Below are 18927 nucleotides of genomic sequence, written 5' to 3'. Positions count from 1 at the left end.
TAGTCAATTGCGCATTGATTGGAAATTGGCGATACACACGCATTAATTGGAAAAACAGCACCACAATAAGTATTTATTAAGATTTTATTACTTAATTTATGGAGAAAAATCGAAAAAAGATAAGATGGAAAAAAATGTAGAAAATCGGAATGCAGAGGGAGCACCACGTGGCAGCACCCGAGCTTAGAGGATTCTGCTTTATATATAATCTTACAATTAAAACGGGCTAATTGATAATTAAATGCAAATGAGCGTTTTTAGTAATCTTAATCTTCTTATTAATTGAAATAGTAAATTGCGCATTGATCAGAAGTAGGCAATACACACGCATTAATTGGAAAAATAGCACCACAATTAGCATTTATTGAGATTATATTACTTAATATATGGAGAAAATCGGAAAAAGATAAGATGGAGAAAAATGTAGAAAATCGGAATGCAGAGGGGGCGCCACATGGCAGCACCCCAGCTTAGAGGATTCTGCTTTATATATAATCTTACAATTAAAACGGGCTAATTGATAATTAAATGCAAATGAGCGTTTTTAGTAATCTTAATCTTCTTATTAATTGAAATAGTAAATTGCGCATTGATTGGAAATATGCGATACACACGCATTAATTGGAAAAACAGCACCCCAATTAGCATTTATTGAGATTTTTATTACTTAATTTATGGAGAAAAATTGGAAAAACATAAGATGGAGAAAAATGTAGAAAATCGGAATGCAGAGGGGGCGCCACGTGGCAGCACCCCAGCTTAGAGGATTCTGCTTTATATATAATCTTACAATTAAAACGGGCTAATTGATAATTAAATGCAAATGGGCGTTTTTAGTAATCTTAATCTTATTATTAATTGAAATAGTAAATTGTGCATTGATTGGAAATATGCGATACACACGCATTAATTGGAAAAACAACACCACAATTAGCATTTATTGAGATTTTATTACTTAATTTATGGAGAAAATGGGAAAAGATAAGTTGGAGAAAAATGTAGAAAATCGAAATGCAGAGGGGGCGCCACGTGGTAGCACCCCAACTTAGAGGATTCTGCTTTATATATAATCTTACAATTAAAACGGGCTAATTAATAATTAAATGCAAATTGGCATTTTTAGTAATCTTAATCTTATTATTAATTGAAATAGTAAATTGCGTATTGATTGGAAATAGGCGATACACACACATTAATTGGAAAAACAGTACCACAATTAGCATTTATTGAGATTTTATTACTTAATTTATGGAGAAAATCGGAGAAAGATAAGATGGAGAAAAATATATAAAATCGGAATGCAGAGGGGACGCCACGTGGCAGCACCCCAGCTTAGAGGATTCTGCTTTATATGTAATCTAACAATTAAAACGGCTAATTGATAATTAAATGCAATGGGTGTTTTTAGTAATCTTAATCTTATTATTAATTGAAATAGTAAATTGCGCATTGATTGGAAATAGGCGATACACATGCATTAATTGGAAAAACAGCACCACAATTAGCATTTATTGAGATGTTATTACTTAATTTATGGAGAAAATCGGGAAAATATAAGATGGAGAAAAATGTAGAAAATCGAAATGCAGAGGTGGCGCCACGTGGCAGCACCCCCCAGCTTAGAGGATTCTGCTATATATATATATATATATATATATATATATATATATATATATATATATATATATATATATATATATATATAGAAGAAAGTGAAGCTACACCGCTGGTGTAGCTAACTTAGCTACACCGCCCGCTTAAAATACAATGGGCCCACATTGTTTTGGTGATCCAAACCATTCATTTGATTGGCCCTCACATAGATAGGGTGTCTACCGCCCTCACATAGATAGGGTGTCTACCAAAAATCAGCTCCATAGGATCATCCCAACCCTTCAAACTGTGGAGGCAAAAATGGACAAATTTGTGAAGGTTTTTACACGTTCATTTTTTCCTCCACAAATCGTAGGGTTGGGATGATCCTATGGAGCTGATTTTTGGTGGACACCCTATCTATGTGAGGGCCAATCAAATGAATGGTTTGGATCACCAAAACAATGTGGGCCCATTGTATTTTAAGCCGGCGGTGTAGGTTACTTTCCTCATATATATATATATATATATATATATATATATATATATATAGAGAGAGAGAGAGAGAGAGAGAGAGAGAGAGAGAAGTGCAGCTACACATACTTGTAGCTAACTTAGATACACCGACGGCTTAAAATACAGTGGGCCCCACATTGTTTGGGTGATGCAAACCATTCATTTGATGGGCCCTCACATAGATAGGGTGTGGCCAAAAAATCAGCTCCATAGGATCATCCCAACCCTACGATTTTAGAGGCAAAAATGGACATGTAAAAACCTTCACAAATCTGTTCATTTTTGCCTCCACAGTTTGAAGGGTTGAGATCATCCAATGGAGCTGATTTTTTGGGCCCACTGTATTTTAAGCCGTCGGTGTAGCTAAGTTAGCTACACGTATGTGTAGCTTCACTTGACTCATATATATATATATATATATATATATATATATATATATATATATATATATAGAGAGAGAGAGAGAGAGAGAGAGAGAGAGAGAGAGAGAGAACGGTTCCTACACACATGTGTAGATAAGTTATCTACACACTAGCTTAAAATACAGTGGGGGCCACATTATTTGGGTGATCCAAACTATTCATTTTTAAGGCCCTCTCATAGATAGGGTGTCCACAAAAAATCAGATCCATAGGATCATCCTAACCATTCGAGTTTTGGAGGCAAAAAATGAACTAATTTGTGAAGGTTTAAAGACATCCATTTTACCTCCACAAATCGTAGGGTTGGGATGATCTTATGGATCTGATTTTTTGTAGACACCCATCTATGTGAGGGCCTTTAAAATGGATGGCTTGGATCACCCAAACAATGTGGGCCCCCACTGTATTTTAAGCTAGTGTGTAGAGAACTCTCTACACATATGTGTAGGAACCGTTCTCTCTCTCTCTCTCTATATATATATATATATATATATATATATATATATATATATATATATATATATAAGATGTAATCAAACTTCGGGCTACACAGATGAGATACATTGACTACCCTTCTACGCCTTGTTGATCACATTGGTCAATGAGTGAATCTATTCATCAATCTAGACCGTTGATCTAAGATCAATGATTGCCCACATAAGAGATCTTACACCCCAGAGGTTACTTGATGGATAAAGGGGTAGGATAAAGAGGCAGGATCACTCGATATACATGACCGACCCCAAAAGTGGATGTTAGGAACGAATTTAACAACCCCTTTTTCTTTTTAGCACATTTCGTACAATTTCAGCTTCTGCATCTAAGTGTAATAGGATGGATTCTTTCGTTACATAATGAGATTAAGTACATCTATTTGGGAGATGGGTCTGCCCATCCAGAATTTGTTTGCCTAGAAAAGAAAAAGGAAAAAAACAAGACACAGAAAGAGGAGAAAAATGGAGGAAAGTACGAACTGTGGGCTCATGTTTTGAGAAATTATGAATTTTGAGTACCTTTTAAATTGGTGCGCTTCACGAGGCTCCTTTTGGTTCGTTTAAATGTGTATTTGAACCGATAAAACCTTGGGTTCGTTTCTATCTTGGCCGTCGGAGATAACTAGAGACGGATGGATGCTTGACACGTGTTGGAAAACTTTTTGGAACGCTGACGTTATTGAATACTCTTTCAAACGTTGACATTATCTTTTCTCACTTCTCTTTTGGCTTAGAACGGTAACGTTATTGAACACGTCTCTTTTGGATTTGAATCTTTTCCCTTCTTTTTTGGTCATTATTATTTACGCTGGTGTACGCAATTTTATTTCTGCCAACGTAACCTATTATTTACGCCAGCGTACCCATGAATTCCGCCGGCATACACCCCATTTCCGCCGGCGTACCCCTTTATTTCGGCTGGCGTACCCATTATTTCCATCGGCGTATACCTTATTTCCGCTTACACCCTATTTCCGCCGGTGTACCCCATAATATTCCGACGGCGTACTCTAGAATCTGTCGGCGTTCTCACCAAAAGAGACTTGAGAAATAATAAAATATTCAATAACGTCGTCGTTCTAAGCCAAAAGTGTCTGTATTCAATAACGTTACCGTTATAAGCCAAAAGAGAACTGATGATCAAAAGATAAGTGAAAAGATTCGAAGTCAAAAGAGACGTATTCAATAACGTTACTGTTCTGAGCTAAAAGAGAAGTGAGAAAAGATAATGATCGAGTTTGAGTTGTCAGCGTTCCAAAAAGTTTTCCAACATGTGTCAACTATCCATCCATCTCTAGTTATTTCCGACGGCTAAGATAGAAACAAACACAAGGTTCTGTCGATTCAAATACACATTCAAACGAACCAAAAGAAGCCTCGTGAAGCATGCCAATTTAAGAGGCAATAATGAAAAAGGAGGACTTATCTGGGTCTTTTAACCACCCGAGTTTGAAGATTACTCGTGTTTCATTCTTGTTTTAAAAGGTGCCCGTAATCCGTAATTCCTCAAAACATGGGCCCTCATTCTGTACTTTTCTCAAAGAAAAGAATCCTACCCTCTATGCAGCCTTAGGTTGTAGGCAATATATTATGACCAGAGAAAGCATAGGATGGATATGGCTTCAGATATTTCTAAATTTCACGTCTCTCAGTCACTATGATGTAGGCCTAGAAACATCTTATCACTGCATGATCCATTTGGCTTGCAATAGACTTAGGCTTCTTCCATGAGTTTCTCTTCAACTCTAGTCAGCACCTTTTTTTTTGGGGTCATTTTCACTTTATTTCCATTTCAAGCAAACACAAGTTCTCCAATTCAAGCATTTTTATTTTTTGGATGCACAAATATGTGTTTTTTTGTACAAGATAAGGGCCTGTTTGCGAGGAATTTTTTTTCCTTGATAAAGTCATGAACCAAGAGGGCGAGCCTTGGCACAACGGTAAGGTTGCTCATTGTGACATGGTGGTCATGGGTTCGAGTAACGAAAACAGCCTCTCTGCAAAGCAGGGATAAAGCTGTGTACATCTAGTCCTCTCCAGACCTCGCAATAGCAGGAGCCTTGTGCACTAGACCGCCCTTTTTTTTAATGAAGTCACGAAACAAAAAATTCTACTCAAAATATGTTGAGGCTGAGAAGTGGCTAAAAGTCGTGAAAAAAAAAAACTATACTCAAAATATGATGGGACTTTTCCTGATTTTTAACCAGTTCTCATCCTCATCTCAATCATGTCCTCTCAAATCTCTCCTCTCCCACCCGCCCTACCCCTCCTTAGCACTTGGAGGCACTAATTTATGATGAAAAAACATCCCGGCTGCCTGGCATGGCCTAAGAGTATTTTCTTTTTTTGGAATAGAAAATAAAAAGTATGATTAGGTTTTGTTTCTCTATTTTTGCAGTAAATTTTAACCTAGGAAAAAAATCTCTTGTAAATGAGTGAGCAAAGGGCAAAACTTGTTTTCCAGTGGAAGTTCTTTTTTGTTCAAGAAAATAGAACCTATACATCCAAACATGTCTTTAGGGACTGCTTGAAAACATGGGATTTTTTTCATGGAAAATAAAATTTCCAGCGTTTGGTAAACTCATTTTCCCTGTGTTTTTTTTTAAATTTTTTTTAGAAAAACTGCAAGCCTAATGGACATTGGAATTTTATTTTTCATGGAACCTCTCCCTCCATGTTCGCCCCTTCTTTGTCAAGCTTGTCGGCTTCCTCATTGGCTGATCTTCTCATATGACTGAGACATGACTTGATGACAACAACTAAGTATCTTATTTTTGTTATTATATCTGGTAGCTTCCAGGGCCATGCAATTTACTAGCAGCCCAAGTGATGGCATATGAGTCCCCTTCAATAATAATTGGATCCGATATGGATTTTGAATACCCATTTCAGCCCCCATAGCAATGATCGTCAATGCGGAATCAAGACAACTAGGCTTGTCAATGAATCCACTTCTCGGTTAGGATATACCTATGCCTGGTTCAGGATCCATATAGAATCACTGTCCCATTGTAGTATCTTGGGTCCTCCTTAGGTTGGACACAGTCAGTCATTGAGGTTAGGGAAGAGGGAAGAACATGAGGGAGACTTGAATCAAGATAGGAACTAAAGGCAGGTAAATTAAATGTTGTTTGTGGCTTTGAGTAGGATTTTAAATTTTTTTGTAAATACCATCATGAATAGACAAAAATGAATGAGAATATGATGGATATTTTAGCATATCGGCACCCTCTATTCGGATCTAGGACGCTCCATGGGATTTTCTGGCTATGTCTGGATCACAATCGGAAATAATATTGGACCTTAGGATATGGATCCAATAGACACGGTCGGATCTAACTATTGTGCCCAAATCCTGTTCATTAACATTCAGAAGCAAAGGATCCATGGGACCTTCTGGGTCCATTGACACCCCTCCATTGACACCCCCAAAGACAACCACCTTCTTGTAGGTTAGAGAGAAAACTAAAATTAGTAACACAGCCCAATTTGTGGGTCAATGTAAAACCAAAAATAATGAAATTTGCACAACTTCAACAGGGAAGATTAGAAGTACAACAGTCTCTCCAAACTCAAAACTTAAGCAGAGAGAAGTGGCTAAGGCAATCCTTTCTTCCTTGTTGGGTCTAATTCAGAACAAACACAGCTATCATCTTGTGGGCTAGAGAGAATAAAAATTAGTAACAAGCCCAAAGCTAGCAATTTGTGGGTCAATGTACAACCAAAAATAATGAAATTTGCACACCTTCGACACGGAAGATTAGAAGTACAACAGTCTCTACAAACTCAAAACGTAAGCAGGCAGAAGTGGCTAAGTAAATCTTTTCCCTCTTGTTGGGTCTAATTCAGAACCAAGAAAGCTACCTTCTTGTGGGTTAGAGAGAAAACAAACACCCCAAAGCTAGCAATTTGTGGGTCAATGTAAAACCAAAAATAATGAAACTTGCACCCATTCAATAAGGTTTGAAGTACAGCCCCAAATTAAAACTTAAGCGGGCAGGAGTGGATAAGGCAATCTTTTCTTCCTTGTTGGGTCTAATTCAGAACCAAGACAACCACCTTCTTGTGGGTTAGAGAGGAAATAAAAATTAGTAACACGCCCAAAGCTAGCAATTTGTGGGGCAATGTACAACCAAGAATAATGAAATTTGCACACCTTCAATACGGAAGATTAGAAGTACAACAGTCTCTACAAACTGAAAACTAAAGCAGGCAGAACAGGCTAAGGAAATCTTTTCCCTCTTCTTGGGTCTAATTCAGAACCAAGAAAGCTACGTTCATGTGGGTTAGAGAGAAAACTAAAATTAGTAACACACCCCAAAGCTTGCAGTTTGTGGGTCAATGTAAAACCAAAAATAATGAAACTTGCACACATTCAATAAGATTTGAAGTACAGCTCCATATTAAAACTTAAGCAGGCAGGAGTGGATAAGGCAATCTTTTCTTCCTTGTTGGGTCAAATTCAGAACCAAGACAACAACTTCTTGTGGGCTAGAGAGGAAACAAAAATTAGCAACACACCAAAGCTAGCCAATTGTGGGTCAATGTACAACCAAAAATAATGAAATTTGCACACCTTCAATAAGGAAGATTAGAAGTACAACAGTCCCTCCAAATCAAACTTAAAGCATACAGCAGTGGTTAAAGCATTCACCTTCTTGTTGGTTAGAGAGAGAGAGAGAGCTAAAACTAGTAACACAGACAACCTACAAACACACCCAAAGCTAGCAATTTCATGGGCAGATCAAACAGTGGATAAAAACATCAAACTACAATCAGAGGACAACAATCTACCCACAACCAGAGAAAAAAATTACAAAAAAACCTAAGACCTCACAACTCTAACAATCTTCTTCTTATCAGTTCTAGGCTCCATTTGCACAGGCATAGGAGCAAACAGGCCCAAATTCCCATTTTCACTGTGGAAAAGCTCAGCCTTAATATTCTTTCCAATGTTTCTTTCATCATCACTACTGATCTGATGAAATCCTTCTAATTCCACATGTGTTTCCTCATCAGTCTCAAACCCCCCAGACAAACTCTCAATTCTCTCAATCTCACTGCTCAATTTCTCCACAAAAGCGCTCTGATCATCATCATAAACCTCACAATAATCTGGAAATTGTTCTTGGGAACCTACATAAACCCTAGATTCCTTCCCATTTTCTGCAAATCTCACCTTTTTCAACGATTTTGAAGAAAGTTCAATCCTTTTCACCAAAACCCCATTGAGAAATTCTAAGAACTTGACCAGCTCAGTACTAATAGACTTTTTCCCTTCACGAATCATAGAATCCCGGCTCTGAAAAACAAAACCCAAATCAGATCTTCAGTCCCCACATCGAATTAGGGCAAACGCTAAAAACATACTAAGACCCTGTTTGGATTGCAAGAATTTTCTGGAAAAGAATGGAAAGGAAAATATTTGATTTTTTTAGCATGCGAAATAAGATAACTTGAACCAAACCTATTCAATTGTTTTGCAGATAGACCTTGGATAAATGGATTTTCTAATCCAGGTTTGTAAAATCATGGAGTTTACAAGCTAAAACTTGGATTTTATAAGCTAAAATCTTTATTTTACAAGCCTGGATTATAAAATCCAGGTTTTAGCTAATAAAATCCAGGTTTTAACTTCTAAAATCCATGATTGATTTTAAAATTCATGTATCCAAACAGCCACTCAATGTATGATGGCGTCCCTCTAAATTAACCATAATCATTTCATTTCCTTCTAAATTGTGTTAAGAAAAAAAAATCCAATGAAAAATTTTCTGTCAGAAATGTTTTTCTTGCAGCATAAACAAGGGTTTGATCGGATTTTACCTGAATGGAGTCAAGTCTGTGCACCAGATCCGCGGCTTTCTGCGAGAGAGATCCAGATTTGAGGTGGGTTTGATCTGAAAGAGATGATTTGAGGGTACTAAGACCGGATTTGATGGAAGCTAGGGTTCTAAGATCACGTAGGGTTTGGGATCGGCGGGCAAGGAAAGATCTGAAGTGGGTTTGGATGGTTTTAGCGGCGAGATCTCGAAGAGATAGAGAAGGGGTAGAAGAAGGAGAAGAAGAAGAGAGATGGAGAAGAGAGGATTCGAGAGCGGTGACACGGCGTAGGAGGGAGTGGGTTAGGGTTAGGGTTTGTTGAGTTTGTTGTTTTGGGGGATTAGGGTTAGGGTTTTGTTGGGGTTTGAGGGGGTGGGGGTGGGAATAATGTTGAGGGGGTTTGGGAGATTGGAGGTAGATATGGGAGGGGGGAGTTTGGATTTGGAGGAGATGGGTTGCTAGGGCTTGGAGGAGTGGGTCCGTTGTGGGAGGAGGAGGGGAGGGATGGGAAGAACAACAACAGCAACAACAGTAACAAGGAGGGGAGGGATGGTGGTTATGGTTATGTTGATGGTGGTGATGAGATGCCATGGGAAAATAACTAGGGTTGGGAATTGATGGAGAGGTATTTAGGGTAAGGGTTTAGTGCTCTCTCTCTCTCTCTCTCTCTTGTGATGGTTTTATGTGTAGATTTGATTTCTGCCCTGGAGCTCCTCACTCTTTCTCTGATTTGATTCCTGACACATAAGGGCAAGGGTTTTGGGTGGGCAAATCTCTAATGTTTTGTTTTCAGGACCAATTACCAATGGGCGACAAACATTAGGCAGAATTATCAACTGGACCAGGCTTTTCAGAAATTACCAATGGAGGACAAAATCTGTCTCAGTACAAGCTGAACGAAAATACCCTTTGGCATATAAAACACGTTTTGACTTTGGAAGGGGGTTTTCAAGTCTCTACGATTGGGGTTATTAGGTATCAAAATGGGGTTACCAATTTCAGAATGGGCTTATCAAGTCCCTTGAAAACCCCTTTCCAAAACTCTAGTGCCCTCTGCCAATTTTTAGGGACTTGATATGCCCATTCGGAAATTGGTAACCCCATTTTCATACTTGATAACCCCAATCCTAGAGATTTGAAGACCCCATTCCAAAACTCCAGTACCCTTGGCCAATTTTCAAGGACTTGATAAGCCCATTCAGAAATTGGTAACCCCATTTTTATACTAGATAATCCCAATCCCAGAGACTTGAAAACCCCCTTCCAAAACTCTAGTATCCTTGGCCAATTTTCAAGGACTTGATCACCCCATTCGGAAATTAGTAACCCCATTTTTTATACTAGATAACTCCATTCCTAAAGACTTGAAAACCCTCTTCCAAAACTCCAGAACTCTCGGCCAATTTTCAGGGACTTGATAAGCCCATTCTGATTTATTTGTTCATTTGGTGTAAGGTTTCCTGAGCAAATGTTACTCTTCTTTGGAACAGTACGCTGATTTGTTGGTTGCTGTTAGTTAACGAACTTCAAATTTGTTTTCTCATGATCTAATTATGCTGCCTTCAAAAAGGATAGCCTGATGAAGCACACCTTATATGACTTAGAGACTATAAACGTTCCACGCGTGTTGCTTCTGTCAATTTTGTAAATGTAAGTATTTCTTATTTTTCTTTATTCATGCAGAAGTTCTACTACCTCTTTATGTTATTTTGTCACGGAAATTGCGATTTGTACACAAAATGAAGTCCAAATGGACGTTGAAGAGATCTCAATAGATGTTTATGAGATTGAAAAAATCTTGATATTTCCCGGGCTTTTTTTTCAGATGGAACAATTATTTTTCATTTTTTTTATTATTAAAAATCATATTTAAAAATTTCCAATCTTCTGAAGAAAAAAAATCTGGGACAACATGGTACCTACTGTACAAAATATATTGATGCTTATATGTTTCTCTTGGAATGACAGATATGAGTTAATAATTGTATGCTCTCTTTATTAATGTTCTCTAATATGGACTATGGCTTTTCAAGGTGAAAGATTTATGTATGACACAATGAAATAAAAGTTATGCTGAAGATGTGAAAACATTTGGAGCAGATGCCGCAATCTTTCCCATCCCCCCTTGGTGTTTCTGAAAGCCATGAAGCTTGAGCCAAGTCTTTCTAAATGGAAAGAAGAGGCAATAATGGACCTTGTAGTTGGTACTGAGAACACGATTGCTTATCACGTTGACAAGTTTTTTTCCTTTTTACTTTTCTTATTTTTGTGAGTACAAATACTGTGTTTTGGCGTAGTTGCAGCCACATCTGTTGAATGCGGTTATCTCCTTCAATGTTTATTTTTGCACTTATGTGTCGTCAAAAAAATAGGGTCAGGTTTAGGAATCTTGGGTATTTAAAAAAAAAAAAAAAAACCAACCCGACCCGAGATAGCTTGTTGGGTAGGATAGGGTTATGGAAGACCCGAGTTGCAACCCTAATTTTGATATTGCCCATCCAGTGGCATTTGCATGGAAAAAATGGAAGTCTAGTTATATTGGAGGAGGGAAAATTGAGTATGTTTCCTTGGACGTTCGTTTGGATGTACCTTGTATAGAAGGAAAGGAAAATAGTAGAAAGTAAGGGGCCGTTTGGATATGCGGATTTTAGAATCCGGGTTTTTAGTTTGAAAACAGTGTAAAAGAGCATTCATGATCAAGCAGCTGTATGCTGTCCTAACAGCGTTTCTTGGATTTAAGTGAGAAATTCAGGTTTTAAAAATCTCTCTTGCATCCTGAGATTCTAAAACCTTAAAATATGGGAGGATCTGCTACTCTCTTACTTACGGAAAGAAGGGCGAGAGGTCAAAAATGAGTAAAAAACGACAGCTGGTCTGCTGCTTCTCTTGTCTCTTAGCTACAATTTTAAAGAAATCCCAGATTCTAAAATCTGCGTATCACCAACACCAGCGCGACATCCGCCCAGTATTTGATCCAAAAGCGGCCTCTTAAAAAGTTGAAAAAGCGGGCTGATGTTGGATCATTTGACATTTCCCTTCTTTAATTTCCTTTTTCTCTTGATTTGAGGAAAGTCAACCAGTAAAAAAACGCTTGCATTTTGAATTTTTGTAGACCACAAGGACTGTCCCATGAATGGTAAATAGCAACCAAATAACACTGGGAAAAGGAAAATATGCCCTGTTACTTTGATAAAAAAAAAAACCCGATTTCTGGTGTATCCAACTGATCCCGGATGAAAAGCTCCTGTTCTCCTTCCGGAGGGAGTTCCAGTCATGGCTGGCTTGGGTTGCAGAAAAATCCTTAGAGAGAGAGAGAGAGAGAGAGATTTGGTTTACTGTATGCCACAAAAAGGGAAGAACCTTGTAAATATCATGAGACCCATCTAAAATGGCAACGTATCAATATTCTATACAATGCAATACAACAATGTAAAGGCAGCATAAAAAAGAAACAAATAATGATCAGTAAAAAGTAACTGAAAACCAACTGCTGCTCTTCAATCAATGGTCTATTTCCCAAGCAGACCACGCACACGTCGGTTGGCGCCTTCCACTCTAGAGGCCAGTTCATCCTCATCATCATATAAATGATCCAGAGCTTTATTATGCCTGCAATTATCAAAACAAGACTACTTAGAAAAAGGATCAGAATGCCTCAAATGAATAAAGCAGTGGCTGAATATAAATTAGAAGACAAAGATATAACATAAACCAGAGCTCATCCAAAACAAGCTCTTATTGCTCCCTAGAGTGTACTACATATTATGCTAAGTTAAGGTTTGTGCCATTTTTCTGAAAAAAGAAAATAATGATCTAAAATGGGACTCAGAAAACACGCTCTTTCTTGTTTTTTGGGTTTTGAGGCAATGCGGCATGGCCTTCTCTTGTATCTTTTGCTTAATATCGATAAAATTTAAGGTGCCGGCCTGGGTTCCTAGATAAATTCCAGGTAAAAAAAAAGGACACAGAAATCTGAAACTGGAGAAACTGGAGAAAAACAAAGATTTTAATTGAACTTTTATGAAATCCTCTCACTTGATGGTATTACTTCTGACTTTGTTTTCTGTAGATTAACATAAAAAAATCAATAGAAAATGTAACCCCAGGTACATAATAAAGGTTTAATGAGAACATCCAATGTCTTTTCAAATTCATGATCACAAAGAAAAAGGAAAAACAAAAAACTAAATTAGAATGGCTGATATAAACACACTATTTATGATAGCCAGATCAAGGATAATCTGAGGATTTTAGGGTGATATTTGAGGGCAATAGCTTCTCACAACAAATGATTCAATATTTTGAGTTATGAAAATAGTAGCAGTAAGGCAAGAGCTTCTCACAAATGATGATTCTGTATTTTGGATTATGATAATTAGCAGTGCTGGTCACAAAATCTCAACTACAACAGTATTTATTGTGTTGTTTTTGTTACTTTTCAAAGGGTTATTTTTTGTTTCTTTCTTCCCTTCCAATCCAAGTAGTATTGGTACCTTTGGGGATTGATTGCATGAAAAAAGTTCATTTGATTTGGAATTGGATCAGAAAGGAATATTGGTTATTAAATGGATTAATGGAAAGGGATATTGTGATTTCTGAAACACATAATTTTTTTAAAATTTTCTTTGATTTAGATAATTTAGATCTATTGATCTAATCTCAAATCTTAAAGCTCATGGTTTCTATGGATTTTTAGATACTAAAATTATAAAGAAACTGTTTTAGTGTTACTATAAAGAAACAGTTTCCTATAGAATTATCAATCTATCCTTTCAACAGAAACTAATTAAATGTGGGCCTATTGGACCTTATCCCTTGGCCCATGAAATTGCATACATGGTTCCATTAGTTAATTGGACTCCTAAAATTCCTTTGAAAATTTTTACTTTTAAAATAAGATATTTATTATATAAATATTATTTTGATAAAATAATAGATAAAATATTTTTTACCATTAAAAAAAAATTGAAAAAATATTTTTTTTCAAATCTCACAGTCCCCAGATTTATTGAGTGAAACACATGGAAAAATTCATCAGAATTATTCTCTCCTATTGGAGTTGTGGATTATTGAGCACCGAGTATATAGCCACAATAATAAAATTTCATATATCCCATATCAAAACTGAAATTGGATTATGAAGGCATATAACACTAACAATTTCAAGTCATACAAAGGGACTGACCTTCTTATCTCAAGTCCCATGTCAACAGCCATATCCTTCAGCTGACCCACCACATCACTTAAATCTGAAAGAGCATCATCTTGCTTTGCCTTCTCCATCTGTTATTAGGAAAATAATAATAATTAAGAAACAAACAAGAGAAACAGTGCTGTCATGTATGGTCCTCCAATGTATAATTAGATAGTGATATAAATTTGATAATTTAGTCAATAAATATCAAAACAGACCTCAACTTTCTCTAGAGCATTTGATGGTTCAGAAGTATATTGTCGAGGATTTGATCGTCCCTTGGGAGGACTCCGTCCAATTCCCAACCTTTCCTTCTGCTCCAAGTGATTGCCTTTTCTTTTGATTGGATCATCTGCAAATCAAACGACAAAATCAAATACAAACATTGATAGAATAAAGAAAATTCAACAACCACTTGTTCTAATAAACTTACCTCGTGTGATCACAGGCCCAGAAATTTTACGACTTTTCTTGGGCTTCCATTTCCTAGAGAAAATGCCCCCAAGACTTCCCAAAAGCTTCTCTCCCTGAAACAACATACAAAATAGTCAGGAATGTGTTCCATGCTATGAATGAGAGCATACTAGGTTTACATAGGTAGATGTTGGGTATTGAAATTGGAAAGGTAGATTTGAAACCTTAACCAATTGTTCAAGAATTCAACCCATCTCAAAAAACATATCGAGTTGACCCAATTAATAAAAGATAGCAGAGCAGCAATAATTTGGTGTTTTCTAACACTGACTCAAGCCAATTGTTTGCAAACTCAGTCTGGGGACTCTGGACTCCGTATTTGAACTCGACCGGTTTCCAAGTCAATCAGCAACATTCTGGACATATTTCTTCAGCCTCCACATTCACAAAAAAGGAAGTGTAGAAAAATAAATTACTAGTGTCTGGATTTGAGAGTTCCGAGAGTAAAGTGAGGGATGGGATAACAAGTTCTTGATGCAAAAGTTTTATCTGCAAACGCATGCATACTAGCAGGGGCATGCATGGAATTTCTTGAAATACGTTTTCTGAGGTAGGCTGCTATACCATACTAAACAAGCACATTCATGAATGTGCAACGGCCTATCCAATAAAACTTCGTAAATGTCACATAATATTTAAATATGGATTCAACCTAGGAATCTAATTCACACATCTTTCATCTGAGATATTGAACTACAGAGGTTCTCCTTCTCAGTTTTTTGGATGGTAAAGAAAGGAAGATCATGGAAGTTCAGGAAACATATTGAGTTTCAACAAGCCGTTTGTTCATAAGTAAACATTCAAATAACAAGTTTGTGACCGTGTGAGCATAAAAAATTCATCACTTGCCAGAATCAACTAATACCCTGAAAACAACATCATGTTATATAATGTTGTTAAAAAGAAAGTACAACATGTTTGAGTTTCAGAAAGATGGTTTCCATATCTTTTCTAATAGTGAGGTGGTTCCCTTTTTTAACTTTTTCTTTTTTTTTTGATATATTGTGGTGTTCCCAAGTGAAAAGAAAGAAGGAAATTTCAACTTTCAAGGAAGAAATTGTTCAATGATTTTGCAGGATAGGGAGTTAGAGAATTGATTGGGTTAGAAGCTGTGGTTTCTGGCTCTAAAAAACAATAGAAAGGAGAGAGATACACCTAAATTGGGGCTACACAGATCAATTGACATTGTGGATAAAAAAGGCACAAGCATAGATTGCAACTACAAATAAGGTAGGACGTAATCGTGACAGCCTGATGTATAAACATGATTTTTTTGGGTTAAAAAACTTGTACTCAAAGTCACAAATCACAATGAACCCCAACATTTAGCAACAGGAACCTATCCAGTGGAATTCCTTAAGCTATTGACGAGCGGTGCACAATTAGTAGTCCACTCAGGTGAGGGTGATTGTAATTTGAAACAACTCCCAAATCCCATATCAAACTGGAAGAAAACTGTTCTCAGTTTAAATGAAAAGCAAGTGAAAGAATAACAAAATACATCATGGTGACAACAATAACAAAATGACAACAAAGGAAAAGAACAAATAAACAGAAAAACATAGTAACCAAAAGTACTCCCATTATTGGTCCACACCCACACATGGACAACAGATGTCAGACACAGCAACCACACAAACCAGACTCAGCCATATGAGGTGTATATGGGAAGAGATAATTATATCAAATATTATATAAATAAGAAGTGTGGATAAGTGCATCCGGATCAATAGAGATACAATACAACTACATAAACAATACCAATCTTTCAAAGTATGGAATTCCCATGTTGTTGAAGTATAAATGATTAAATAACACCATCTCTATTAGCTTAAGCTTTTGGAGTAATTGGTTGTTTCACATGGTATCAGAGCCATTGCCTCATGGCAGGTCCTGGGTTCAAAACCCAACAACTCCTTGATATTAAAAATGCATGTGCACGGCTAATCCAAATAAAGAGGTGCCACACGTGAGGGGGAGTGTTGAAGTGTAAATGATTAAATAACACCATCTCTAACAGCTTAAGCTTTTGGAGTAATCGGTCGTTTCACACATGTCACACACATTCAAATTGTTGCATAGTTTATTGTTCAATATGCGATAGATATATAACACGAGACTGAATGAAGGAAAGAGGGAATTACCCTACTGAGGTCATGATCCATGTCGGCAGCAACCATATGAGTTCGAGTAATTTGCTCGCCTTGTTGATGCAAGGTGATCAGAGTATTTGTAGCATCTTCTCTAATATTTTCAGCAATCTTTAGGCAATTGTTGACTTCCTTTGTAGTCTCTTCGGCCTTATAAACTGCATAACCCTCTAGTTGTTGCACATTTTGATTCTCTAACCCACCCGAGTCTTGAAAACCATTCTTGTATTGGTTTTTTGCAGCCAAAGAATCTGAATAAGAAGAAGCAATTCTTTCTTCTTCATCATTGTAACTGAAAAGAGTGGTTCTGAGATCTTTAATGGGAACAGGATCAGACGATGCCCTTACTGGTTTAGATGTTTGGTTCAGATTAGACTCAGATTCATAATCAAAAGGGTTAGAACCAGGTGATGCTTGATCCTTGGACCGTTGTTTTGTGGTTTTATTCATAGGTGTTCTCAATATTCCAGTTTTAAACATGGTTTATGAAGAAGAGGTTGTACAAATCAAATGGGAGACCCGCAATTAAGAAACTGGAAACAATGCAGTGATCTTCAAGGGTACCTAAGAACACCAATGAGATGAATTAAACAACAGACAAATAAGAAGATAAAAGAGTGCAGAATCAACCAGAAAGAAAATAAAGAGACAATAAAAAGAAAAAAGAAACAGGGAGTATATAAACTATAAAAGTAGAAAACCCAATCTGAAATCTCAAAAGGCCCTGTTTGGATTGCAAGAAAAACATTCTAACTGAATTTTTTTTTCTTAGGAAAATTTATTCCTTCCACAATTTAGAGGAACATAATATACTTATGGTTAATTAAGAGGGGTGTTATCCTAAATTAAAAAATAAAATTGCAGAAATCAAAATAAGAGAAGATCATAATCAAATTCAAAACAAGGCCTAAGACCAATGGGAATGGAAACAATTAAAAAATAAAATTGCAGAAATCAAAATAAGAGAAGATCATAATCAAATTCAAAACCCAGAAAGAGGAAAATTTGAAATTAATTTAGAGATTAGAAAAGGATTAAAAACAAAGGAAATTGAGAGAAAAATAGGAAGCAGGGATTAAAAACTCTGAGAGTTCTCAAATCAAAGGGATGGAAACACAAACCAATAACAAGACAAAAAACCAACATAAAAGGCAATAAGAATGAAAACCCAGAAGAAGAAAAAACTGGAATGAGAGGATTGGTTTAGAAAAGGGTACCTGAAATTGCCTACAGGATAGGATTGTAAGTACAGAAAACAATGGGAGAGATGAGAAAGGATAAAAGGGTAAGGGGGTTTCTCCTATTTGAAGGTAGAATTCAAAGATAAAGACGCGGAAATCTGGTCAAATGGGTGTGTTTGGAAGGCGTTGAGAAAGAGAGGAAGATGAAATTTTTTCTTCGTTTCGTCACTTTTAGAACAAGTCTCTGTTAGAACAAATCAAACAGAAGGGGGGAAGAAAGTGATCAATAGTTTTTTAGAAGTTGTCACGTGCGATGCACACGAGGGTCAGGATTAGAAGTTTAGAACAAAGGATGTTTGAAATTAGGGAAATGATTTCAACACAAACATTTTTGATAGAACACGCTCATGTTTCTTGTCTTTTAGTATTTAAAGAGCTGTAAAAGTATAAAAGGGTTTTAAGGTTCCCAAAAAGTACTTAAGGTTTTAAATTTCGGTTTCGGCACCTATTTCGGAGATTTCGGTCCGAAATTTGGTATTAAGCTTTGAAATTTTGGCCAAAATTTTGCAACATTTTTTTTTTTTAAATGCCATTTTCTCGAAATTACCGAAATTCCGAGGTATTTCACGAAATATCAAATTTCGGGAAATTTCGGTTTCGGTCCCCACCAAAATCCAAAATTTCGGATTTTGGTCGAAATTTAAAACATGCTTACATGACAATTAAATACTAAAGGACAAGAAACAAGAGCATCGTGTATCAAAACATAGTTGTGCTTATATCATTTCCTTTGAAATTAATGGGGTGAATGATATCAACACTTTTTTTTTATAATGGCACTCTGCACTTCATTAACCATTTTTCTCAGTAAAAATGTTATCAGCACTTTCAGATTTTGATGATCGCACTCCTTACTTTATTAAAGTACGGTATGGCCCGCCACGATAGGTTGTGCCCCAAAAATCATTTCCATAGGTTGATCATAACCCTCCGATCTATCTATGGAAATGATTTTTAGGGCACAACCTATTTAGGCTATGGCCCATCTAATGGACGGTTTGGATCGCAGGCCATACAATA

The 18927-nt window shown here is 36.7% G+C and overlaps 2 protein-coding genes across 2 annotated transcripts; both read right to left on the bottom strand.

The window, feature by feature from the left end:
- Nucleotides 1–7584: 7584 nt before the first annotated feature.
- On the bottom strand, nucleotides 7585–9607 carry LOC143856960 (calmodulin-binding protein-like protein). The gene is made up of 2 exons (XM_077367244.1): nucleotides 8852–9607; nucleotides 7585–8327 (listed from the first exon to the last, which is right to left on the bottom strand). The coding sequence occupies exons 1-2, from the start codon at nucleotides 9437–9439 to the stop codon at nucleotides 7851–7853; spliced, it is 1065 nt and encodes a 354-aa protein (XP_077223359.1). The 5' UTR covers nucleotides 9440–9607; the 3' UTR covers nucleotides 7585–7850.
- A 2581-nt stretch (nucleotides 9608–12188) lies between these two features.
- On the bottom strand, nucleotides 12189–18087 carry LOC143863681 (putative SNAP25 homologous protein SNAP30). The gene is made up of 6 exons (XM_077374433.1): nucleotides 17884–18087; nucleotides 16661–17230; nucleotides 14476–14569; nucleotides 14261–14394; nucleotides 14034–14131; nucleotides 12189–12457 (listed from the first exon to the last, which is right to left on the bottom strand). The coding sequence occupies exons 2-6, from the start codon at nucleotides 17144–17146 to the stop codon at nucleotides 12358–12360; spliced, it is 912 nt and encodes a 303-aa protein (XP_077230548.1). The 5' UTR covers nucleotides 17147–17230; nucleotides 17884–18087; the 3' UTR covers nucleotides 12189–12357.
- Between the last annotated feature and the right edge of the window lie 840 nt (nucleotides 18088–18927).

Source organism: Tasmannia lanceolata, unplaced genomic scaffold (genome assembly GCF_043159265.1).
Source record: "Tasmannia lanceolata isolate RefF3 unplaced genomic scaffold, GAP_Taslan_0.1 ptg000003l, whole genome shotgun sequence".
In the NCBI taxonomy this organism is placed as follows: domain Eukaryota; kingdom Viridiplantae; phylum Streptophyta; class Magnoliopsida; order Canellales; family Winteraceae; genus Tasmannia; species Tasmannia lanceolata.
This window is presented reverse-complemented; position numbering and strand designations above follow the sequence as displayed.

Excerpts from the sequence above, each read along its gene's own strand:
- LOC143863681 (XM_077374433.1), bottom strand. The coding sequence starts at position 17,146 with ATGTTTAAAACTGGAATATTGAGAACACCTATGAATAAAACCACAAAA. Across the intron at positions 14,570-16,660 it reads TGGATCATGACCTCAGTAGG|GGAGAGAAGCTTTTGGGAAG; the intron begins GTAATTCCCTCT and ends ATGTTGTTTCAG. Across the intron at positions 14,132-14,260 it reads ATGCTCTAGAGAAAGTTGAG|ATGGAGAAGGCAAAGCAAGA; the intron begins GTCTGTTTTGAT and ends TCCTAATAACAG.
- LOC143856960 (XM_077367244.1), bottom strand. The coding sequence starts at position 9,439 with ATGGCATCTCATCACCACCATCAACATAACCATAACCACCATCCCTCC. Across the intron at positions 8,328-8,851 it reads ACAGACTTGACTCCATTCAG|AGCCGGGATTCTATGATTCG; the intron begins GTAAAATCCGAT and ends TTTGTTTTTCAG.